General features: G+C 35.6%; 1 protein-coding gene across 8 annotated transcripts in view; it reads left to right on the top strand.

The window, feature by feature from the left end:
- Nucleotides 1-26,334, top strand: part of PAN3 (poly(A) specific ribonuclease subunit PAN3) — a 153,689-nt gene that overhangs the window by 34,945 nt on the left and 92,410 nt on the right. For 7 of the 8 annotated variants that reach the window (XR_004958279.1, XR_004958280.1, XM_036251003.1 and 4 more), the window contains one exon: nucleotides 11,257-11,418. The exons of the other annotated variant lie outside the window; for it this stretch is intronic. Coding sequence is in view for 5 of the 7 variants with exons in the window: in XM_036251003.1 (XP_036106896.1) it covers nucleotides 11,257-11,418 (162 nt within the window). In the remaining 2 variants the exon portion in view is untranslated. The remainder of the gene's footprint in view (nucleotides 1-11,256; nucleotides 11,419-26,334) is intronic. 8 annotated transcript variants of the gene reach the window in all.

Here is a 26,334-nt window from a genome sequence, read left to right as displayed (position 1 = left end):
CTTTTACCATGGGTATTGTGAAGTAAGTTTCTATGAAAATATTGTGTTCAGAATTCCAAATTAGTATACTCAGAGATATTCTTCTTTTAGTAGAATAACCTCCAGTTCTATTCATCTGCATTTGCCAAACTGTGGGAAGTACTATCCCAACTTTAGCCATATGTAGGAGGTGTTTTATTTTTATTATTTTTAAATTCTCACCTGAGAACATTTTTGCATTTATCTTCAGATAGAGCGGGAGGGAGAGAGGGAGGAAGAGAGAGAGAGAAACCTCAATGTGAGAGAGACACATCTACTGGTTGCCACAACTCCAACTGGGGCCGGGGACAATCCGCAACCGAGGTACATGCCCTTAGTGGGAACCAAACCTGGTGTTTCTGGTCCGCGGGCCAACGCTCTAACCACTGAGCAAAACCAGCCAGGGCTGTTGGGGGCGTTTTAGATTAGGAGACACATACGGGCCCCTTATGGAAATTGGTAGAGTTTGGAGTCTAAGTTCTTGTAGGCAGGGGAGCACCTATGGTTTCTGTTATAGTTTGCTCAAAGTTTCTTCGTAAGTTTTGATTTCTCTCAAAGAGCAAACAGTAAGAATAGTAATAACCCAGTAGTATTAAATAATAGGTAAGATTTTAGGGTTTAGAGTTGGATGCCAGGCAGTTTAAATTGAATCTCAATTTCTTCACCGAGTGTGTGTCTTTAAGCTTAAACCTTTCTCTTCCTTTATTTGCAGAATAAGAATAATAATACTTAGTACCTACTATGGAGAGTTGCTATATGACATTTCTGGTCACAGAAGTACTTAATAAATGGTAGCTATTACTGGTAGTAATATGTGGTAGCCAAACCTTTCTAACCTTATTGGGAATTGTTAACTATTATTAAATAAGCATCTGTTGCGATTCATTCTGTATGAGGTTGTATTAGATTGTCCACTGGAAAAACAGTTCTCCAATAGCTGCTCTGAGGATGTCCATCTTTTCTTTGAAGTGTTTAGATCCCTGCTCCCACAACAATAATTTTTTGCCTCTTCCCCATGTAGCTGTTAGCTTTTCAAACATATCCTTCAAATTTGGTGAAAATCCATCTTGGGTTTTCTCATGATGTAGTGACAGACAGAAACTTGATTTTATTTATATTGACAGTGGTTTTCTGTACTGTTCAGGTAATATGGTAAACTTAATTCTTTTATAAATGAAGTGTTTTATATTTTATTATATCATTTATCATCTCAGCATTTCTTTGAGAGATAATTATTTCCATTTTACAGATTTGGAAATGGAAGTTTTGAGAGATCAAATAATTTACCTAGAATAATATAGATGGTATATATTTACATTTCAGAGGAAAAAGTCTCTCGAGGGCAATATGAGAAGGGTAAGATGACTGAGTCTTCTGTCAGGTAAAAAATGGAGAGGTAATAGAGATACTGCTAATATGCAGAGGAGGGGATAAAACATTGATTGACCTTATGCCTACTTCTTTTTCGATTTGTGTGTTTATCTCAGTGTAAATTTCCATAAACAATTTCTAGGGGAAGAATACATAGTTAAACTTTTTATAATTGCCAGATAACCTTTCAGAAATGCTGCACCAATTTATATTCCTACTCATAGGTTCTGGTTTTCCTATAGCTTTCAAAATAGAGATGTTAAAATTTTCGTATCTTCCTCATTTTATAGGCAAAAATCCCTTATTTAAATTGATTACTCGTGCTGTTGAACTTCTCTTTTGTGTTTTATGTTGGTATTTCTTTCATGTCCTTTGCTCGTTTTCTATTGGGCTATCCTTTTTTAATTCATTGTAAGCTCTTTGTGTATTAGATTTAAGCCACTTCTGTCAGATATTTCAATCTCTCCCTCCATTTTGTTTTTTGTCTTGAATTTCACAAGTAATGTATGTTGTCAAGTTTTGAATGTCATACTTATTCTGATTATTTTTTATTAAGAGCAAAACATTAAGCTCCTTTTTTGTTAAAATAACATATACTTGTCTGATAAGTTTGTGATTTTAAATTGTAAGGACTTTAATTGTTTTAATGTAAATGAATCCACTATCATTTTTATTGCTAATGATGTATGGTAATCAATTTCCCTTAGCAAATGGATATGTTCTCTCTTTTGCATTTTCATTTTCAGAGTTTAATGTAACATTCTTCCTGTTGTTTACCTCCACTCAATATATTCTTTTCTTAAAATACTATGCAAGTAACAGTAGTTAGAAACTTATTTAAAAATATGATAGTTCCTATAGAAAAGGATTTAACGTTGAGTTAATTTTATTTTTCTACTAAATAAAGATTACTCCATGTTGAACTAACAGGACTATATTGAGGATTAAAGATGTGCTTTGGAAATTGGAGATTAAATTTTATTATAACAAATTAAGAGTTCAACCATGTACTTTCTGTATTTTAATTGGCACTTTTGTGCAGTGACCTTGCTTTTGTTGAATCAAGAAAGAATCTTCCAAATTTATGATTGAAGAGGGATTTTGTTCTGTTGATTTTGAAAAAGAGAACGACTTTTGCTTTGGAATTCTTTTGTTTTGTTTTTTGTTTTTATCCTCACCCGAGGACATTTTTGCATTCATCTTCAGACAGAGCGGAAGGGAGAGAGGGGGAAGAGAGAGAGAGAAAGAAACATTGCCTTGAGAGAGACACATCGACTGGTTGCCACCCACCCCGCCCCAAGTGGGGCTGGGGACAATCTGCAACGGAGGTACATGCCCTAAGCGGGAACCAAACCCTGGACTCTGGTTCGCAGGCTGACGCTCTAACTGTTGAGCCAAACTGGCCAGGGCTTCTTTGGAGGTTTTTTTTTTAATCCTCCCCCGAGGATATTTTTCCATTTTTTGTACAGATAGAGTGGGAGGGAGAGAGAGGAAGGGAGAGAGAGTGAGAAACATCGACGTGAAGGGACACATCGAGTGGCTGCCACCCGCACGACCAACCAGGACCGGGGACAAACTGCAACCGAAGTACTATGTGCCCTTAGCGGGAACTGAACCCTGGTCTCTCCGGACCGCAGGCCGACACTCTAACCGCTGAGCCAAACTGGCCCGGGCTCTTTGGAGGTTTTTAAAAAAATTTTTAGATGTGTGGTGGTTTGGTGTTTGACACTTTACCATATTTAAACACCTGAAGTGAAACAGCATGCCTTTTATATATAATATGTGATATTTTTGACTATAGTCATTATCTCATTTTATCTTTGGGGATTTTGATTTCTTACCAAACTAGCATTATTACCTGGTTGGCTTCTTTACACTCTACTCTGGTCATTGTATTTACAAAGTGTAGTAGCTGATATGAAAATCTTAGTATTACTGGTAGTTCTTTCCCATTTTCCTAGAAAGTATAGGGATCAGGAATGAATTTGTAAAGATGAGATTAGAATTCTCATCCACAAACTTGCTAGCTTGAGTTTTAAGCTCAATTTAACCAGAACTGTGTAATTTTCCCCAACTCTGTTTAATTCCCAAGATTTGTTCTCCTTGCATTTTGACAATGGGGAGAGAGAGCTTGCTTGAGTTTATTTCTTTGAATAAAATCTCTGTAGCTGTTGTTTTTCAGTTATCCCATCCATGTCAGTTAGATTCAAAGAGATTAATTCATTTAGGAATTTGTTTTAGGTCATTTTAGGATTAACTAGAATAATATTAAGATAGTGATAGATTAAGAAATACTGTAGAATGAGGAATAGTAGACAGAATTCCATGGTTAAGAGTACAGGCTCTAGAGCCTGATCTTATGTTGTGAGATTATAGACAAGTTATTTTAACCTCGTCTAAGCATCATTTTTTTTGTCCGTAAAGTTGGTATTATAATAGTGCCTATCTCACAGAATTATTAGTATTAAATACATTAATGGTTGTGAATTGCTTGTCAAATGGTAGTTGTTACACTTCTATTGCTTATGAGTGCAATTTAAAAACAGGTTTATCTGTTTCTGAATGTAAGATTAATTTTGATTAATCACTACCTTAGTTTAAGTTCAACTATATTAAAGATGATTTCTGAAGATATTAAATTTTATTTTAAGATTGAATTTAAGGCAAGGATATACATAAAGAAATCAGAAGGGAACCTACTCCTAATTATCGGCTAGGCATTTTAGCATGATGGTTGGTTTTGATAAGGGACTGAAATTCATATAAAAACTTTTATGATTTTTACAGTTGATAGTTTGCTGTGTAAATAACTTTCGTGACTTAGAAATACACTTGTACTCACTTTCACTTAAAATATTTTAATAATTTGGCATGGTATTTTATTTCACCAAATCTTGTATTCTGATTCTATACTAAAGCAGAAGAACAAAATAATTTGCAGTTGGTGTTTCAGTTCTTTAGAAATTGAATGTAGTCTTGCTTATTTAGGAAGGGTATTCCAACTGATCTTGTTTTTGGTGTAACATTGAAGTTTTAAGAACAGAAATAATGACTATTTTGTAGGCTTTCTTAGATTTATGTAGATAATATTGAAGGACTCCTCTCTTAGGATATGGCTCTAAGTAGAGCTTAATAATATGTTTGTGTGAATATGTATATCTTGTTTGCTATATATGATATAATTTATATCGGGTTTTACTTAGCAGCATCCTCTCTTTTCATTTTTTCATCCTATATGTGATTTGTGTATTAGCTCCATAAATTAAAAGGTCCTTTTCAATTCCAGATGTTTACCTATCCATGAATCTTTAACAGGGACAGTCTGTTTTTCTATAGACCTACTCTTTGTAGACCTAGGCACCCATCCAGTCCTGTTATTTTTATTTAAGCAGTGAAAATGTAAGCAACTTAATATTTTCATGAAAGGTCCACAGTTAATGATAATGAATGACAGGACAAAATACAACATAATTTTTGAGACTGACTTGTTTTATTTTTTATTTTTATGTCTTTTGCCCAAGGAAAAATTGATTGGAATTTGACCTGTAGTGATTTGTAGGTCTGGATTTATTATTCTAAATTAATTAGGTATAGGAGCCTTTAAAATTCAGGTGTATTAACACACCTAGTTAACTAATAACTTAGGTAGAGGTAGTTCCTGTGTTGATGATTATATGGGAATTAATTTATTTGATTTTAAAAATTCAAATGGATTTAATCAGTTTGGGGTCTTTTCCTGGTGAGTTTACATTGACCGCTGATGGTTAATGGAATTATAATCTTATATTTACTTTTCATCATTACAAATATGATAAAATAATCAGGATATTTACTTAATTTAAGGAAGACCACTCTGAACCAGGAGAGGTTGTAAAAGAAATGCAGGTTTATTTTCAAATAAATATATAGTAAATTATAGGCCAGAGGTTCCTATTAGTGGACCCTCAGGAATGGCAGGAAGTAGATTGATGAGTTGTTACTGCAAAAGGTAATGAATTAATATATCCATTAAGCATTATCTGAAGGGAGATAATATTTCATATATTAGCACTACTGTTTTCCTAGTATGTGAAGATGTTCTGGTTAATAAAATGCAAATCATTTAAAAGTATTATTCATAGCAACTTTAAATCATTTATTGTTTTAGAGTATAAATAGTGAAAGCAGTTACTGTGTTTTTGATGTTCAAAGGGGGTTCTTAAAACTCAGGACATTGGACACTTTTTGTCATAGGATAACAATTTGATTTCTCTCATTTATTACTAACAATTAGATCATATATAGTAAAATATGGTTGGTGGCGTGAAGCATTGTAGAGATGAGGATGTTTTACAATTTTACCGAAAGAATTGTGCACTGATAATTGGTCTGTTACCTTTAACTACATTTCTAAATAAGCAGTGGTTATTTATAGACTTTTCTTTTGCTAAACTGTGATGTTTTGGAGGAAGAGAATAGAGCTTACTGTTTTTCTAGGAAGGACAAGTAACCTTATACTGAAAAGTTGAGTGAATGAATGAAAAAATTAGAACAGTTTTTAAAATAAACTTTTACTGTTCTTTGACATAGTCTAGAGACTTACCTTAGTTTTTGTTTTTTAGGGATGAGAGTAGACTTCCCTCAGTCCTAGACCATTGGAATCTACGTTTATGGATTACGGCAAAGATTTTTGAAGAGCTAGGGCTTTGGGGCTATGAGTAATGGTCTTGAAGGCTCTAAGTTTCTTGGTCAAGCTATAAGGAGTTGGGTTGTTGAATTATTGAACCTCCAGTCTTTTTTATCTTAGGAGGTGACCCCAATTGCTGTTTGCACCACTAGTTGTTTCTTATCCAGGTCTTTTCTTTGACATTCTCTAGAACTCTTCTTCTCAAAGTGTGGTCCCCAGACCAGCATCACTAGCAGTCTCGGGAGCATTTTTAGAAATGCAAAATCTTGGGCTTCACTGTTGGCCTACTGAATTGGAACCTTTATTTTAACAAGATCCATAGACGATTCACATGCTCATTACAGTTGGAGAGGTGCTCATCTAGAATACATTATTAAACTTTTTCTTATTTTTTTTTTTTTTTTTATCATCCTCACCCGAGGACATTTTTCCATTTTTTGTTCAGGTAGAGTGGGAAGGAGAGAGAGGAAGAGAGAGAGAGAAACATCGATGTGAAAGGGACACATCGAGTGGTCGCTACCCGCACAACCAACCAGGGCCGGGGACAAACTGCAACCGAGGTACATGCCCTTAGTGGGAACCGAACCCGGGTCTCTCCGGACCGCAGGCTGATGCTCTAACCGCTGAGCCAAACCGGCCAGAGCCTTTTTCTTATTCTTGAAAGCTTTTGTTCAAGCCCTAAATTTTTTTAAATGCCCAATAAAAAGGGTTACACTATTTTCAACTACTACCTAATTATGCTATTTATTTAGAGTTTTGAAGAATAATAAAAATTGGTCACTTTTGTAGTGAATCTTGAGGTTTGTATGTATGAGAGAGAGAGAGAGAGAGAGAGAGAGAGAGAGAGAGAGAGAGAGCGCGCGCGCCAGTTAGTTACAGGCTCTGCTGGATATTTTGCCACAGGAGTGAAAGAGATTGGGGCTTTTGATGTACAATATTGACTTAACTAGGAGGTGGAACAGAAAAGCTGGTTATCTACCAATGGGACATGGTATTTTAAAATGCTTTCACTCCATAATAACCAGCAGGCGGGACTGACAAGTCTATGAGGAAGGGAGGATCAACAAGGCAACTTAATTTATTTGACCATCATATTCTCAAGATTGGTCTAGAAAAGGATTACTGCTGCAAGTTAAGGGAAAGAGAAGAGGGGTGTTTGCTTTTATTGGTTCTGGAGGAGGGGTTTGGATCTTACTGAACTCAGAAACTTTAGAGGATTAACTTTAGGGGTAAACAAACATTTCCCATAAAATTTTGTTATCTTCCATTTGACTTCTTCATTTCCCTCAGCCCCCAATAGTTGTTTTTAACCTAACATATCTTTCTTCAGCCAGGCCTTAGCTCTCTATTCCCATTTTGATCTCCTGAGTTCATATCCTTTACCAAGTCCAGTGGTTCTCAAATGGGGGCAATTAAAAAAAAATGTTTTTATTGATTTTAGAGAGAGAGAAAGTGGGGGGAGGAGAGAAACATCAATGTGAAAAACATTGATTAGTTGCCTATTGTACGCACCCCAACCACGTATTAAACCCGCAACCTGGGCATGTGCCCTGACCAGGAATCGAACCTGTGTCCTTTAGATGCATGGGATAACACTCAGTCAACTGAGCCACACTAGCCAGGGCTCAAATGGGGACAGTTTTTGATCTCCTTCTTCTAGGGGACATTGAAGATATTTTTAGTTATCAAAACAGGGGCTGTGGTACTACTGGCATAGTGGATAGATGTCAGGGATGCTGCTAAACATCTTGCAATGCACAGGGCAGCCCCTACAATAAATAATTATTCAAAATCTATTGCTGAGGTTGAGAAACTCTCACTTGGATTACTGCCAGAGTACAGTAATTTGTCTACCTGCTTCGAGTTTAATTCTCATTCTTAAGTTTTCAAGAGTTCCTCAGGGTCCATGGAATGAAGTCCAAACTCCTTGCCATAGGATATAAAACAATTCATGTTTGTTAATTGCTTTCAAGCCTCATCTTTTGCTTTTAAGGTTGTCCTTCTACCAATAGTAGACTCAATAATTATAGTTTTCCCTTAACACCATAGTGCCTTTATACCTCAACATACACGTTTTCCCTAGCCTATAACACAGCTCTATCATCTGTCTGTTTATCTGTCTCTACATATACTTTTTTCCTAGCCTATAACACAGCTCTATCCATCTACTTACCTACCTACCTATCTGCCTATCTATCTACCTACCTATCTAATCATCTATCTAAATCATCTATCTGTCCGACCGTCTGTCCGTCTGTCCGTCCGTCCGTCCGTCCGTCCATCCATCCATCCTGGCTCATTTAGTACTCCTTCAAAACTGCTCAGGCATTCACTTTCTCTATGAAGTCTTTGTCTCTGCCTTGATTATATATGCATTTATTGTGTCAGAGTGACTATGTTCTGTTTGCATGACTTTGTTACCTACTAGATTATGTACTCTTTTTGAGAGAAAGGTGAGTGCTTTATTTTATTCATCATTGTATTCCAAGTACAAAGTAAGCTCTTAAATGTTTAGTTGAAAATACATTTTTTTCTCCAAGGAATTTGTAGTTCAAATAATTTAGAAATTAGTTTACAAATGAGATTTTACTATAATGTACTTTCTATACAATGAGACTTCTCACCATCATACTTTCTGTTGCCTGCTCTCTCTTTTCAGGTGTCATTTTGTCTTCTGTTGCTTATAATGGTATTTAAAATGCTATTGATACCTTAGGTCATATCATTCAGTATCACATTAGATTAGATTTTAATTGCTGGGTATTTATTGAAGAAACTTAAATCTATAATGGTACATGTTGGAGATTTCTTTTTATCTAAGAGGAAAAAAATCTTAGGCTAATAACAGGTTTTGGGGGGGATGGAAAAAGGGAGAGGAGTGATGAATTCCTCTTTGGAAAAACAAAAACCATATAACAAGAGCTGTTAGAGAAGGAGAATGGCCCATTGGATTTATTTAAAACCTGATTTCTATGTTGCTAATGCCCTACTATAAGAAAATGAGTTGCTTTAATTGCACAAATTGTAATTTTGGGGTCAAAAGCAAGTCTGAATTTGTGAAGGATCTTGATAACAGAAGGACATTTAAAGCAATAATTTTCTTGCTTTCAAATATATTACTGGAATTTAGGTGTTTTTGTATAAGTCCTATTTGACAGGTTGTGGTTTTATTAAATAAATATCCTTTGATATGTTGAGCTTTTCTGATAGGATAATCTTTAGCCCAGATGTTTTCTAAAATATAAATTTTAGATTAGTAAAGGCTTAATTAAGGTTATATTATTTTTGCTGTATATCAGATCTTTATAGTTGTGAACTATGACATTAGAAATAACTTTACTTTAAATTTTTTATTTGTAATGTGGTTCCGAAGGCTGTTTTTATTCTCATCTACGAAAGTTGCTTGTGATGTAGACGTGGAGGATTATTGAATTGGTCCACGATTGCGTAGAGGTGGAAATATTTTACCCTCATGAAACTTTATCCACCGCTATAATTATTGAGTATGTAGGTAGTCTAGTTGCCTTTCTTATTCAAGTTTAATTTTTTTCCTCCTCCTTAAACCAAAGACAGCATAGTCGGAGGGCTATTTGTGGAGTGGAGAATCTAAATTGTGTAGAATTATTTTCATAGACATAATTTACAAGGTCATTTTGAATTTGAAAAGCAAGTGTTTTCTTCAACTTGGTTGTTTTTATACTGGAAAATATTTTTTATATATTTTATATATTTGGTTATGACACATTTTATGAAGAAAGTTAATTTAATTATTTGCTTCAGCAGTCTTATGACAGAACAATGAGTAAACATAGATTTTTTAAATTTCAGGTCTTACAGTTAGATACCATCTCAAGAATGTATCATTATTCCTTAAAAGGCAAAAATACATATACAAATTCCCTTTACGATTCAATTTAGTGCAAATTTGCTACAATTAAAGAGAAGTAAGATGGTGAAAACTGTCATTAGCTTTCACATAATAAAAAACCCTGCCGTGTGGCCAGTGTGGCTCAGTGGTTGAGCGTAGACCCATGTACCAAGAAGTCGCCGTTTCGATTCCTGGTCAGAGCACATGCCTAGGTTGTGGGCCCGATCCCCAGTGGGGGGCATGTGGGAGGCAGCCAGTCAGTGTTCTCTCTCATTGATGTTTCTATCTCTTTCTCCCTCTTCCTTCCTCTCTAAAAACCAATAAAGAAAAAAAAAATTAAAAAATAAAAAACCCTGCCAACCACTAAGGTTGTTTACTAACTTCATTTATTTTTTAAAATATATTTTTATTTATTTTAGAAAGGAAGGGGGAGAGAGAGAGAGATACAGACATCAATGAGGAGAAACCATTGATCGGCTGCCTCCATGCCCCTACTGGGGATCAAGCCCCAAACCCTGCAACCCTGGGCTGATGGGGGAATTGAACTGGTGACCTCTTGGTGCGTGGGACGATTCTGAATCAACTGAGCCACACCAGCTGGACTATACTAACTTTGTGATATATAATGTTAGCCAGTGAATCCATGCTTTTATTAGACAGTTTATTTAGTATCAATCTGTTCAAATTACTGAGATTTATAAGACCAGTGATATTTGTGTATTTTTATTTAAAGTCTGAGATTATTTCTTTTCACTGAGTACCTTAAGTTGAATGCTTACATCACATTGAATGACTTATAGTCTGGTCTAATGTGCACAGAATTTAAAAATTACAAAAAAAAGTCCATTCTTTAGGATTCTTTTAAGTGGGATAGTCCTTAGTAGCAAATAAGGCAGTGAGATGGAGAGCAGAGAAAAGGTATGGTTTGGAGAAATTTTTTTACCTATATTTTGTGCCCTTGAACCCAGTTCTTCATATTGCAATGAGAATAGGTAAGTGCCAGTGGAAAAATTTTTGCAAAGCATTTCTTTGCTGATAAGTTAATTTCTATTTATTAAGGTCTTACCAACTCAGATTATAATGTATTTCTCTAAAATATCTGTTGTTTTATATAATATTGCTGTTCAGCCTTTTAGGGCTGTGGGTTATTTTGGAGGTATTGGGGGTGGGGTGGGAAATGCTGGGTGGTAATAAGGACATTAGAGGGAGTGTCTTATAAATTTTACTTGTTTTCTATTCCACCATTCCTGATATCTTCTCTGTTAGATATACTAGTTTAGATTAGTGTGGGGGATGTTAGGAGTGGCCTGGTTTCTTTCCTTCTTTTTCCTAGCCAAGGAAGTATCGCCTGGGGATGCTGGAGGAGAGGCTAGTTCCGATGGGATCAAAGGCACGAAAAGCAAAGAACCCTATTGGCTGCCTTGCTGACAGGTGTAAATCAGGAGTACCCATCAATATGGTTTGGTGGAACAGAGTCACAGAAAACAATTTACAGGTAAAAATATTTTTACTAGACATTTTTTGAAAGTGAATATCTTGGCTGCTTTCTGTGTCTGTGGGGTGGTGGGTATGAGATTGGGTGGCTTAGATGATATACTTAGGTGGTATTTTTTTAATGAAAGTGAGGGTAGTGGCCCATTAACTAACTAAATGATTTTGGTGGCTCTTTGAGCTTTCTCTGCTTGTATATATTCGTATCCTTTTATTAAATTTAGTATTTTCTTTTGGATCTTGTTAACAGTTAAGTTTAATAATTATTATTATTTTTAATTGATTTTAGAGAGGGGGAGAGAGAGAGAGGAACATTAATTTGCCTCGTGCTTCCACCCCACGGAACCTGTAACCTGGGTATGTGCCCATACCGGGAATTGAACCCACCACCTTTTGGTGTATGGAATGATTCTCTGACCAACTGAGCCACACTGGCCAGGGAAGTTTAAATTTTTTTTTTTTTTTAAATTTTAGAGAGAGAGTAAGGCAGAGCGAGAGAGATAGAAACATCTATCTGTGGCCTCCCACTCCCCCCTACTGGGGATCAAGCCTGAAACCTGGGTATGTGCCCCATCTGGGAATCAAACCAGTAACCTCTTGGTGCCTCTTGAGCCACACCAGCTGGGCAAGTTTAATTATTATTATTATTATTATTATTATTATTTTTATAGAGTGTGAGGGAGAGAGGGAGGAAGAGAGAGAGAGAGAAACATCAATGTGAGAGACACATCGAGTGGTTGCCACCCACATGACCCCAACCAGGGTCGGGGACAAACAGCAACTGAAGTATGTGCCCTTAGTGGGAACTGAACCCGGGACTCTGTGGTCCATTATCCGATGCTCTAACCACTGAGCCAAACTGGCCAGGGCTAGTTTAATTATTTTTAATATACAAAGTTATTCAAGGTACTACATTGAAAAATCATATTATTACATTTATTATGGAAAATTTTATTTATTTGAAATTTGAACAGGAAGCTTTGTGTGTGTGTATTTGATATATTTTTACTAGGAAATAAAAACTGTATGTGAACAAACTTGTCAAGTGTTTGCTCTAAAACCACTGTCAGTAGTATGTTGTTGTAGAGTTATAAATACATTTCAGTGTTTAACTGCCTTATCAGTGTTGAACAATGAAAATGAATTTTTATAACTCAGAGGCTAGCTTTGGTATAGAATTCTGAAGTACCTACGAAATAATCAATTTGGATTATAATGATTATAATCTTATTTTTAAAAATTGGTAATTGTATGTAATATAGATCTATTAATCAAAATTTCAATTTAGCTGGAAGTAGGATATGTTTCCTTTCTGAGTAAATTGGTATTTTTAATATATTGCTAGCCAAAAACCTGTAATACCACATACACATACCATACACCAAAAAGATAAACAGAATTAACAACTTCGTTTTATTTCTGTCACCAAACTTGTATTATGAAGGAGTTCCACAGTATTTTTGTCTGTTTAATATTAATACCTTAGCAATACCCGTATTACTTGGACAAAGAAATAAAGAAGTTATTTTGAATATTGCAAAATGCATTATTTGCCCAACTGAAGTTTTGGTAGTAAATACAAAGATAAACTGGTGTGAGTGGGGGGATCTGTATAATCATATACTTAAATTTAAATGTCAAGTTTTGGATATGTCATTAAGAATAGCAGTGCTATTCACTGAAGTTTTGTCTGAAATCAGAAGGAGAGAGATTTGATATGGATTGTTAGAATTATTTTTCAGTTTTAAAAAGAAAGTTTGAAAATAAATTAGACCTGTACTATTTAAGAATAGATATAAGTGGAACTGGAATTTCTTGTAGGTTATAGAGTGAAACACCGTTAAATACAGAGGTATAGCCATTCAACCTCTCACAACTGCCTCTGCACCCCCTTATCCCAATGGCCGTTTTCAGATACCTCTTTTTAGCACAGCTTGAAAAAATTATTAGGCTAGTGTAAGAATATATGCTAGAATTATGTTTTATTTTTAATTAAAACAGCTATTAATACATTGCTTTCAGAGTGAGAAAGAAGGAATTGGTGTTATCTGAATCTAATATTTCCAGTACTACTATTATGCTTCAGATAGTTCTTTTCCTTTAAGGACATAAGGAATGCTTTAATTAGATTATTTTAATATTGGAGGGGCAATAATACCTCTTACTGTGAGTCTCATGTTGAAGTACTGAAAATACCCATCTGCTTTGGTCTTTGTTACTCTCTTTGTGGATTCTTAAGTTGGGTATCTGGTAGTGTTTATACAGAGCAAAGATTCTGTCAGTACATATTTTTTTGTTTTTACCATTGGGCTTTTTATCTTTTTGTTGTGTAAGAAAAATAATTTATATAAATCAGTTCTCTACCAATATTTTTTTAGTTTTGTGTGATGTTTACGTTTCATTATTGTATGTTTTTCACATAATTTTTTGTTTTTAATCCTCACCTGAGGATATTTTTCCATTTATCTTCAGATAGAGTGGGAGGGAGAGGGAGAGAGAGAGAAACATCTACATGGGAGAGACACATCAACTGGTTGCCTCCCGCACGAACCCGACCATGGCCGGAGACGAACCACGACTGAGGTACATGACCCTGACCGGAATCAAATCCGTGACTCATTGGTCCGTGGGCCAACGCTGTAACCACTGAGAAAGACCGGCCAGGGCTCACATAAATTTTAAAAGGATTGTATAGCCAGCTATATTAATCTTTCCTGTTTCATTTCTTTCCTTTCATTTCAAACTGAGGTCTTCTCAATCCTAAGGTCAGAGAGATATCTGTCTATATTTTACTTTAGTAATTACAGCTATGTTTATTAAATAGTTACTTTGTGCTAGGCACTGTGCTAAGCTCTTTACATAAACTGTCTCTTTTGGTCTTCCTAATAATTTATGGAACAAAAGGTATTGTTAAATGAAGTGTTTTCAGAGAAGCTAAGTAACATTAAAGCTCAGCAGTAGTTAGTAGAAGAGTAGAAATTTGAACCCATGTTTGTCAGACTTCGAAATTCTACATTTTTATGTGATATAGCTGTAGTTGTACTAGAACTTGGGTTGGTTTAATTATCTAACTGGTTAACTGAACTTTTTTTGAGGATAAGAATGCATACATAGTTTTCCAGATATTTGTCACTCATGCATGACTTTGCAGTATTTGTAAGATAAGTGTTTTTTCCTTCTGAGGCATCTTTTTCTCAATGACCTTTAACTATCTTTCTGGAACTTTAAACATTTCTTTATATTGATTTCTTAATCTTGACCTAACATCTTTACAAGTTATTTTTACTGCTGAAAACAAAAGAAAAACATCCAAACAACCAACAAACAAAAACCTTAAAATGGCAACAATATGTAAGAAAACTTTCTCTGAAGGTTTCTACCTGTATTATTCATAATTGCATTTATTCTCTTTAGTGCTGGATTCCTTTCAAGAGCCATGATTCCCAGTCTTTTAGTGCTTAATAATCTTTTTATTTATTTTCTACCAAGAATCGCATGATATGAAAGAACCTGTCTACCAAACACACATTTGTAAAATAGTGACACGTGCTTTCGTTCTAAAAATCTATAACATGCTAATAAGAGAATCAAAGAGCCCTGGCGGTTTGGCTCAGCGGTTAGAGTGTCCGCCTGCGGTCCGGAGAGGCCTGGGTTCGGTTCCCGCTAAGGGCGCATACCTCGGTTGCAGTTTGTCCCCGGCCCTGGTTGGTCGTGCGGGTGGCAGCCACTCGATGTGTCCCTTTCACATCGATGTTTCCCTCTCTCTCTTCCTCTCTCTCCCTCCCACTCTGTCTGTACAAAAAAATGGAAAAAAAAAAAAATGTCCTCGGATGAGGATTAAAAAAAAAAAAGAGAGAGAATCAAAGAAACTTAATATTTCTCTTAATCTTTTGTAGCTTGGTGGAAACTAAATTTAGTTTTCTTATGGCTGTTTGAAATATTGATAATATGCACCTGGTCTCCATTACTATATTTGTGAATTTGCTACTTGAGGACCCTTTGAATAGATTCAATCTTTTCCCTGTTGTCTTTACCACCCATTTATTCCTTCAGCGCCTGCAGTTTGCCATCAACATTTTGCTGAAATAGCTCTCAAAGTTTGTCAGAGATTTCCTTAATTAGCAAATCCAATTTTACTCAATACTTAATATGTCTGGCTACCTTTTTATTTTTGAAACTTTCCTGTTTGCATTCTTGATTTGTTGTTTCATCCTGACTCCTTATGAGCTGTTCTTGGCTTACTTGTTCTTTGCTTTCCTTTGTATGTCTAAGATTCTTAAAATTTTATTTCTATTATCTCTGTCTTTTGAGTTCAAGACCCAAATTTTTCCTGCCTTCTGATACCTTGCATATAGATATACTCTCCCACTATCACTGCAAATTTGATATGTAAGCTTTCTGTTCTCCAAATGTACTGCTTTATACATTTTCTCTTATATTCCTTCCTTAGCTAATGGCTTTATCTTCCCAGTCACTGAGGTTATGTATCTTTACTTTTCCCCTGTCATCTCTCACACTCCATCATTTATTATGAGAAGGAAATTGAATGACAGTACATCGGACAGGTTACGTTTGCCATCATATTAAGGCTTTACCGCAATAATGACATTATTCACATTTGACAAATAGGGAAATGACATTTTACTAAATCTTAAGCTGGAATTCTAGCCTAGATCTATTTAATTCTAAATCCCAAGATCTTCCTACTATATCATCTGCCTCTTATCCTATTCTTTAAAATTTGCAATATCTTTTTTTTCCTCCCTTTTTTAACACTACTGACTAGTTTATATGTTAAGTGTATCTTCTAAATAATTTTTATCAGATCCTTTCAGGATCTCTTCTGCCTTTCTAGGGCTATCTCTCTTTAACCATTCATACATATTAAATTCTAATCATGGAATCTTTCATACCTCATGGAATATAAAATACATAGTCAGTTCTCTGTACCTTTGGATCTCTCCCATTGTTAACTGAGCCTCCCTTTTCCCTTCAGGAGTTCTCTCAAATGCTACCTTCTCTGTGAATACTTCCTCAAACATTTCAGATACTTTTATTTTTTTGTACTGTTTCCACTATACTTGGTGTTGTTTAACAGTTACTTAATTGTGTTTTACATTGTTTGCTACCTGTTTGTCTTTTTTCACTGGATTGTAAATATTTGAAACTAGGCATGTGTTTATTTGATTATTTTTTTAAATCTTCACCTGAGGATATGTTTTTATTGATTTTTAGAGAGAGAAGGGGAGAGAGAAAGAGGGAAACATCAATATGAGAGAAAAACATCGACTGGTTGCCTCCCATTTGCACCCCGACAAGGTATCAAACCCGCAACCTAGGTATATTCCCTGATGCGAATTGATCTCACAGCCTTTTGGTGTATGGGATGATGCTCCAACCAAACTGGCCACTTAGCCAGGACCCCTTAAGGTATTTTGCTTGTCTCTAAATGTTGCTGTTTTATTTTATTTTATTAAGTAATATATTCAGTTTGTAGTAATTTATTGTAAGACTTTTATATATTTTTAAAGATTGATCATAGGTTTCCTGGGATTTATAGCCTCCATATAGATTGTTTAGTTTTATTATCACAAGTAATTTAGGACATGTGACGTTTTTTTTTTGAAATGTTGGAGGATCTTTTATTCTTTTAAAACACTTCAGTTTAACATTGTCCAAGTATTCTTGATATTTTTCAATTTTTTGAGCCTGGTAGTAGTCTTAATAATTTCTTGACAGTGTTGTTAATTGACAGACCTTCTCCATTTTGTATATTTCCATGATCTCAGCCCAAACAATAAGGAAATAGTAAATGGAAAGTCACCTGGAACTCCACATCAGCAATACTTTATTTCCCCTGATTGCGAATTCACTTTTATCTTTTCTCAGTCTCTGCCTAGGATGTTTACCCATCCCTCTGCTTCATTAATTTGTACATGAGTTCAAGATTTTTCATTTCTTTAAAGTTCAAATGCTGTTGTTTAGGTTTGAAATATTTTATCCACCTATCTTTCAGAATTGTGAGAAATCAAATTTCCAAGCCCACCGTAGATGTTAAATAAATATCTATTCCTCCAGTTTTACCTTATCACTCTTAAAGTTGGTCTTCGTTTATATTTATTTAGGGTGCTGTCAGTAAGTTATATTGAGATACGTGTGGCATAGGGTGAGGCAGTGACATTAATTGCCTTGTAGGGGCTCACATTTTAATGTTGATGCACTTGAATATTTTAAAAAATTAGTTTAAAATGCCTTTTTTTTGAGGGAATACCTGTGTTCCCATCTTTCACATAGAAATTAGGTGTCAACTTGAATGAAAGGATAGAAAATGAGTGATTTTTGTAAGGAAACACCCTGTTTCAGGGTCTTTCAGGTTAAGATTTACTTAAAAGTAATGAACTGTTAAATAAAATTATTTTTCGTCTCAAATATTTGAAAACATTGGGGTTATAAGTAATAAATTATTAGTATTATTCTTGGCCCCCCCCTTGTGGTCCAATTAAATGGCCTTTCTTGTAAGAAGTATTTAATTATAAGAATGCTCACATTAAAATCTCTTGGCTCAAAAATTCTCCTGTGAATTCTGGTTGCTTGTTATTGGTGCTTTTAAGATCCCAGAGAGTTTTGTAAACTTAACTGAATATACTTGAATCTTTAATTACTCCTGAGTTTTGGTATTTTTTCAGGTGATTTGTAGCCTCTAGGCTCCAGGAAATGGAATTATTCGGGCTTTAGATAGAATGGATTGGGATATATAAGAGTGATGCTTCAGCCTGTCGGGACTTTGAAGAGCTGTAGAACTATGTATGGTATGGCTAAATAATGGTGTTAACATATGTGTACTACTTTCTGACCCCCATCCCAGACCCTCTTCTTTTCTCTTCTTCTCTGTAGCTGCTATTCTATTCTAAACCTTTAACCGTCTAAAACCTGCTCTTGCCCTTCCCCCTCATCCCTTTGAATAAATGAGTTGTGTTCTTCAGAAGGGGTGGAAAGGTCATTGGGAATGAATTGCCTCGTGTCAGCTTTCTACTTATGTACAATATCTATAAACAACGATTTCTTTTTGTTTGTTTTTGTTAATCCTCACCTGAGGATATCTTTTCCATTGACTTAGAGAGAGAGGAGGGAGAGGGAGAGAAAGAGAAACATTGATGTGAGAGAGAAACATTGATTGGTTGTCTGCTGTGTGTTCCCTGACCAGGGCCAGGGATTAAACCTGCAATCCAGGTATGTGCCCTTGATCTGGAATCGAGCCCACAACCCTTTGGTCTGCAGGCCAGTGCTCTAACCACTGGACAAAACTGGTCAGGCTGTACAACATTTTCAGTTGTACCTTTGCTTACTATTTTTCTTCCTGATCAAACAGGTGTTTCCTTACTATATGCTTCAGAAGCTGTCTTTATTCCTTCCAGCAATTTATTCCGTTATCTATCACTTTTCAGTTTTAGACAGTCTCTCCCTTGACATCAGTTTCTTCCTCCTAGCTTATAAACATGTTATGTTAAAATTTCTCCTGTTCTGGAAGCACCAGAATCAAGGAATGTTTTTCATGAGGAAATGTTCTGTGGTCAGTGCATTTGGGAAACATACAGTTTGAGAAAGGCTTCCTACTTATTGTTCCTACTTTTTCATCTTTCATTTATTCTTGATTTCTAGCATTTGCCTTTTACTTTGACCACTTATTGAAACTCTTTTTGATAAGGTTACCTAACTACCAAAAGTAACATTTCTTACTTGACTGCTGCTAAGTTTGACATTGTTGACCATTTCTGTCTCCTTGAAACTTTTGTTCTCTTAATTCTTAGACTGTTCTTGGTCTCTTTTGGGGACCTCTTGACCACTTTGCCCTGCCCTCGGGAGCTCTCCCAAGTTCTGCCCTTGATCCTCTTCTCTTTTACTCCACACAGTAACCCTTGGTAATCTCGTATGTCTTCATTACTTCAGCTAATATCTTGGACTCCAAGATATATTTTATTATTCTCCCAGTCCACTATATTTACTCTGAATACTAATTTCTCCTGAACATCTTTATCTGTATGGCATAGGACTTTAAATTCAGCGTGTGTACCATGAACACCACATGTTTTCTTTCATACCTGTTCTTTCATTTACACACTCATTCACAAGTATATGCCCACTATTTGTCTTGGTTATTGATATTACACAGTTGTTTAATTTGTGAGCCTTTGACTCTTCTGTCTTCCTTATCAGCCACACCCTTTAGCCACTGAGATCTCCTGATTGTGCTACTTTGAAATTGTCTTCACTTTTAATATCACTGAGTAATAATTTAGGCCTACTTTTATTTTTTACCTGGACTATTATCTGGATTTCTGCTACTGGTCTTATTTTCAAACTATCCATTGACCAGGGTGATTATCTGAATTTGTTTCTAGTTTTGGTCATCTGTTCTTTGTCGTTAGAACAAAATCCATACCTTTTCGAAAGCTATGTAAGGTACCTCCCTCGTGCTTACTGCTGCAGACCTACTGAACTATTTGCACTAGCATGAAGAGTAGCATGGAGAGCTCTTCCTGCCTCTGCTTTTGAGTATTTGCTTTGCTTGGTATGCCCTTCTCTCTGTTTTGACTCAGCTAATTTGTCTTTTAGGATTTAGTTCAAACATATGGTCTTGTGATCTAATTACACAGCTTTAATCATTAAGAATATAGCTTACCCCTAGAATTTATATTGCTCTAAAGAAATGTATATGCAACTTTTATCAGCTAACAGTTTAAGGCACACTGTAAATAATTGTTATTTTTTTGATATGTGGATGTTCTGAGCTCTTTGGGGTGTAGAGTTGGGTTCACGGCACATTCTTTTTTTTTTAATCCTCATCCGAGGACATTTTTCCATTTTTTATACAGACAGTGTGGGAGGGAGAGAGAGAGAGGGAAACATCGATGTGAAAGGGACACATCGAGTGGCTGCCACCCGCACGACCAACCAGGGCCGGGGACAAACTGCAACCGAGGTACATGCCCTTAGCGGGAACCGAACCCGGATCTCTCCGGACCGCAGGTGGACGCTCTAACCACTGAGCCAAACCGGCCAGGGCTCACGGCACATTCTATACATGTGAAATGCCAGTCTGTGAACTTACAGAACACAGTGGCTATGTTTTGTGTATCATTTTTCTCTGCAGTGCCTAGCACAGTGTCTTATGTGTTAGCTATTGAAATAATTGAATGAATGTACCTGGATTAAAGATTAGCTGGCAAGATGAGTTCTTTGGCCTAATACTAGTTCTGAAATTTAATATTTTATACATTTTATTAAAGTTTTAAATTATTTATTTTAATCCTCACCCAAGGGTATGTTTTTTATTGATTTTAGAGAAAGAGGGAGGAAGGGAGAGAACAAGAGAATGCCTCTAGGTAAATCTTTCTTACTATTAAATGTGACAAATAGGTTTTACTATTATATTGCTAGGGATAGAAGATATACATAAGAACAGAAAATAGTTAGAGCTATATAATATAATTCTTGCCTCTCTGGAATGCTGTGATGGTCTCATCTCCTGGGGTACTTATTATCTGTCCTAAATGGATATTTTTTTTCACTTTTTAGGGAGGGTAATATTTTCCTCCTAGTTTTACTGAGAGAATTGACCTATAAATAGGGAGAGTAATATTGAGAATGAACTAGGTGTTATGCCTCCATGAGCATTAATGATTACTGTTATTGAAGGACTTTGATATATAATTAATTTTTAAGTAGAAGAGGAGTTCATCTGTTTTTGTTTTAAAATGTCATTTATCCTTCAGATACAGACTTTGCTTTTTGATATACATTGGTTCTACTGGTGTCAATTTAAATACTGCATATTTTATGTAAATTCATATGATAATACTAATTCATTCAGTGATGATAATATGGAAAAAAGGGAGAGATTGGTGTAACTGGCTTCATGCTTTACAAATCTTTACAAACTTTCCTAAAATCTTTTTGTAAAAATTAAATATCCTTACTGGGAAAAAATCAGATGCTACAGAGAAGTACAAAGAAGGAAGCAGAAATGTACCCAGTTTCTTCACCACCTAGAGATAACATCTCTCTTAACATTATTGTAGTGAGCATCTTTTTTTTTTTTTTAAGAGAGAGGGGAAGGGAAATGTGGGGAGAGGAGAAAAACATGGATGTGAGAGCAAAATGTTGGTCAGCTGCCTCCTGCGCTCCCCCACTGGGAACTGAGTCCACAACCCAGGCATGTGCCCTGACTGGGAACTGAACAGGCAACCTTTTGCTACACAGGTTGTCACCCAACCAACTGAGCCATATTGGCCTGCGCTATAGTGAGCATCTCTAGTTAGCATCCTTTACACACGTGCACACATGCATGTTCTTCTCCCCTCCTTTCTCTTAGACATGATAAACACACCATTTTATAGAAATAGCAATTTAGTATAATAGCTGTGTTGTGGCCTAATTTTTATTTATTTTATTTTATCTTTACTTAGTGATATGGGTCTCTGCATTGCACATGATTTTTAAAAAATTTACTTTCATTTACAGTTTACATTCAATATTATTTTGTCTTAGTTTCAGGTATACAGCACAATGCTTAGATAATCATATACTTTACAAAGTGTGACCCCCGACATTTCCCATACCCACTTGGCACCAGTAGTTATTACAATATTATTGACTATATTCGTTATGCTGCACTTTACATCCCTGACTATTTTGTAACTATCATTTTGTACTTCTTAATCCCTTTACCCAGTTCCCTAACCTCCCTTCCCTCTGGCAACCATCTGTCTGTTCTCTGTATCTATGAGTCTGTTTCAATTTTATTTGTTTATTTTGTTCTTTAGATTTCACATATAAGTAAAATCATATGGTATTTGTCTTTCTCTGACTTATTATATTTAACATAATACCCTCTAGGTTCATTTATGCTGTTGCAAATGGTAAGATTTTATTCTTTTTTATGGTGAGTCATATTGCATTGTATATATGTACCACAACTTTTTTTTACCACTCGTTTATTAATGGGCACTTGGGTTGCTTCCATATCTTGTCTGTTGTAAATAATGCTGCAGTAAACATAGGTGTGCATATATTCCTTCAAATTGATGTTTCAGGTTTCTTCAGAAATATTCCCAGAACTGGAATCACTGGGTCATAAGGACCCTCCATATTGTTTTAATTTTTGAGGACCCTCCACATTGCTTTCTAGAGGGGCCGCACCAATCTGCATTCCCACCAACAGTACACAAGGATTCCTTTTTGTCCACATCCTTGCCAATACTTATTGTTTATTGATTTATTGATAATAACCATTCTGACAGGTGTGAGGTGATATCTTATTGTGGTTTTAATTTGTATTTCTCTGATGTCAGTCTACATGATTCGTAATGGCTATACACCTTTGTATGTACCATGACCCACATAACCGTTTTCCTACTAATAGATATTTTAGTTACTTAGTTACTTCTTTTTTAAAAAAAACGATAAATAAATAAATAAATGTGATAAACTTAAACCTTTTAACTTGGGTAATTTTCTTCTTAGTTGTAATTCCTAGATGTAGGAGTACTAGGTTAAAGAGCATGTTTATTTTTCATTTTGATACATATTATCAAACTATTATCAAGAATAGTGTTCACAGTATTACTTATTTCTGACAAACTTTGTAAAGGGTGAACTAATAAGTATCTTTGGAAATTTATGTGCCCCAAAATTTAAGCTATTATATATCGAGAATTGCTTTATGTTGAGTTCATGAAAGTTTTTCTGTTTAATTCTACCATAACATAAAATTTATTACTAATTGATTTTCATTTGGTAAGTTCTGGTCTTACACATGCTATTTAATAGTCAAATTATAGATAGGAGAACTTGCATTTAAAATAACACTGATGTGAATTTCTTGGAAGCACTTGTAATCAACTCTCTTTCTCTGGTTTTATTAATTTGATTCTGATTTATTTATAATATATTTTCTTTATTGGAGTGTGTATCAGAGGACCCAGTTTGCTTCAGGAAATTTGTAAATTGTGATACTAGACTAATTTCAAAATAGTAGTGATATTTAGATGTGAACTTTTGTAAGATGAACCTTGGTGGGTCTTAAATAGGTCGGTTTCTGAATGACTCAGAAGTTGAGTATATTTAGATAATAAATTTTAAATTGACCATATTTGGGTATTGAAATATGGGGAAATGACCCATTAAATTTTTAAAAATCTTGTGGAAATGTGAACTTGGAGGTTCTGGTTAGCCATTTGACTTCTCCTTTTCATCTCACCCTGTTCCTCTTTCTTCTGTGTTATTTATGAACACTGAAGTATAGTAAAAATAGCTCTGAATAGGACTGTTCTTTATGCCCATGGGTCTCATCTTTTTATACCTTTTTAGATCCTTTTGTCAAGGCAAAATGCTTATCTGTTTTTCCCTTGTCAGTCACCCCTCTTTTACCTTCTCAAATCACAGCTCTTTGCAGTTGCCAAGACCACCCTCCACCTCCTGCGAGAACACACACCCATACACCCATATGACACCTGCCTTCCTATTTTGAACATGAACTTTTTGAGTCAGTCTCAAGTAGGCTTCTGTGTTACTCCAAAGAGGGAAGACCAGTAGTGAAGATGGGAGATTGGAGTTGTAGGTTTTAGAAAAAAGGAAGATAAGGTTAAGGTTAATATTAACATTTTTTCTCCTGGTTTTTTATTCTTTTTATTGGCTTAATTCAGTCAAGGACAGTGGAGACTTGACCTAGTCAGTCAAATTGGATTTCAGAAGTAATGTCATAAATAAAACTTTTCTTCTCTTCCTTTTTTCCCCTTTCCTTTCCTCTTTTTCCTTCTCTTCTTCCTCTCTTTTTCTAGTTTTCTTTCTTACTCTCTTTTCTTCTGGATGAAAAGTGAAAGATGGATTGGAGTTGAGCAAGACGAGTTAAGTTGGTCTTTTGAGGTGATGTTGCAGTTAATCTGAGTAGAGATGATGGACTAGACTATGGCAATGACAGTGAAATAAATAGAAATAGTTGAATTTGAGAAATATTTAGGATGTAGAATAGACTCCGTGACTTGATGTTGTAAAGATATCTGCATTGTCAAAAGGATAGTTAGTTGCAACATAATTTATCTGTTCTGGAAAGATGATATAGAAAGTAAAACAAGACTTGAAAAGAAGAAAGAGCTTTATAGGAAAGTAATTGATTCAAATTGTTTGAAATGATAATTGCAAAGTAACTCTTTACTTTTTACTGGTGTCTGATCTAACCAAAACTAGGAGTTGGCTAATTTTTGTAAATTGATAACAAGATCAAATCAGGAATACCTTATGTTTTGAAAACATCACCATTACATTTGTCTTATGGCCAGGATGGTAGAACAGGGATTGGACTTGTCTTCTCTCCAGAAATAGTAAACAAACTGAACAGAATATATGAAAAAACAGTTTTCAAGACATCAGATATTAGGCAGTGGCAGATACTGATCCCTGACAGGTGGGAAACAAATGAGGTGAGCTCTATGATTACTCTAGCTTCCTCCCTACAGGGAGTTTCCAGGCCTGTTATCTAAAGAAGGAACTCAGGTGGAGCCTCTCTAGTTGAAGATATCAAACTGGAAGTTCACAGAAGCCATGGTGATTATAGGTCACAAGGGAGATTATAGGTACTGGAGAGGGGAGAGCAGTTACTCAGAGAGAACTTTGGACATGTTTCCCTTGAGTCTGTGTTTAAGTACTGATTGGAAGATATGAGTGACCAGGGTACTTGAGCTAGAAGAACAACTTTATGAAAAGGTCATAGGAAATAATTCTCAGAGCTTATACAATGCCAAGAGTAGTTCCTATTCTCACCAGCTAACATGGGAATCATAACTCATGAAGCATCAAGTAGATTATGGGAATTATTTTGCCTCAATATTGGGGCCAACTTAGCTTAATATAAATGCTGCACTAGTCCTCTCTAATAAAGCTTAAAAGCAATACCTGAAAGGATCAGAGTAATTTTCAAGCAGTTTGACTACAATGGAGAACAAAGCTGAAGAATATTTATAGAAATAAAGAAAATTCAACATCCAACAAGCTAAAAATAACAATATTTGGCATCTAATAAAAAATTAGCAAATATTCAAAGAAGTAGGAAAATAGTAGTCATGAAGAGAAGAAAATGTCATCAATCAAAATTGACCTAGAAATGTCACACCAATCATATATAAGAACATCAAAGCAGTTATTGTAACGGTTTTCCATATGCTCAGGTAACTATAGGAAAGATTAAACATGTCAGTACAGACATGAAAGATATTTAAAAGCCAAGTCAAACTTCTAAAATTTAAAACTACAGTATCTGAAATGAAAAATATATTGGATGGAATTAAAAGCAGAAAGTGAGCTGTGGGATAACTTGAAGCATTATTTATTTATTTATTTATTTTTATCTTTACCTGAGGACATTTTTTCATTTTTTGTTCAGGTAGAGTGGGAGAGAGAGAAAGAGAGAGAAACATCAACATGAAAGGGACACATCGAATGGTTGCCACCTGCACGACCCAGCCAGGGCCGAGGACAAACTGCAACTAAGGTACGTGCCCTTAGCGGGAACCGAACCTGGGTCTCTCTGGACTGCGGGCTGACGCTCTAACTACTGAGCAAAACCGGCCAGGGCAGAACTTGAAGCATTCTAACACACTTGTATTTGGTGTCCCTGAACCAGGGTAGGGGAGGTGTGGGTGTGCAGAAAAATTATCTTAAGAAATAATGGGAAAACATTTTTCAAATTGAATGAAAACTGTACACTAACAAATCCAAGAAGCCAAAAAATATAAGCACAGCCCTGGCCGGTTTGGCTCAGCGGTTAGATCGTCGGCCTGTGGTCCGGAGAGACCCGGGTTCGGTTCCCGCTAAGGGCACGTACTTCGGTTGCAGTTTGTCCCCGGCCCTGGTTGGTCGTGCGGGT

This window comes from Molossus molossus, unplaced genomic scaffold (assembly GCF_014108415.1).
Source record: "Molossus molossus isolate mMolMol1 unplaced genomic scaffold, mMolMol1.p scaffold_m16_p_10, whole genome shotgun sequence".
In the NCBI taxonomy this organism is placed as follows: domain Eukaryota; kingdom Metazoa; phylum Chordata; class Mammalia; order Chiroptera; family Molossidae; genus Molossus; species Molossus molossus.
Note: the sequence above shows the minus strand (reverse complement) of the source record. Positions and strands in the feature narration are given on the sequence as shown.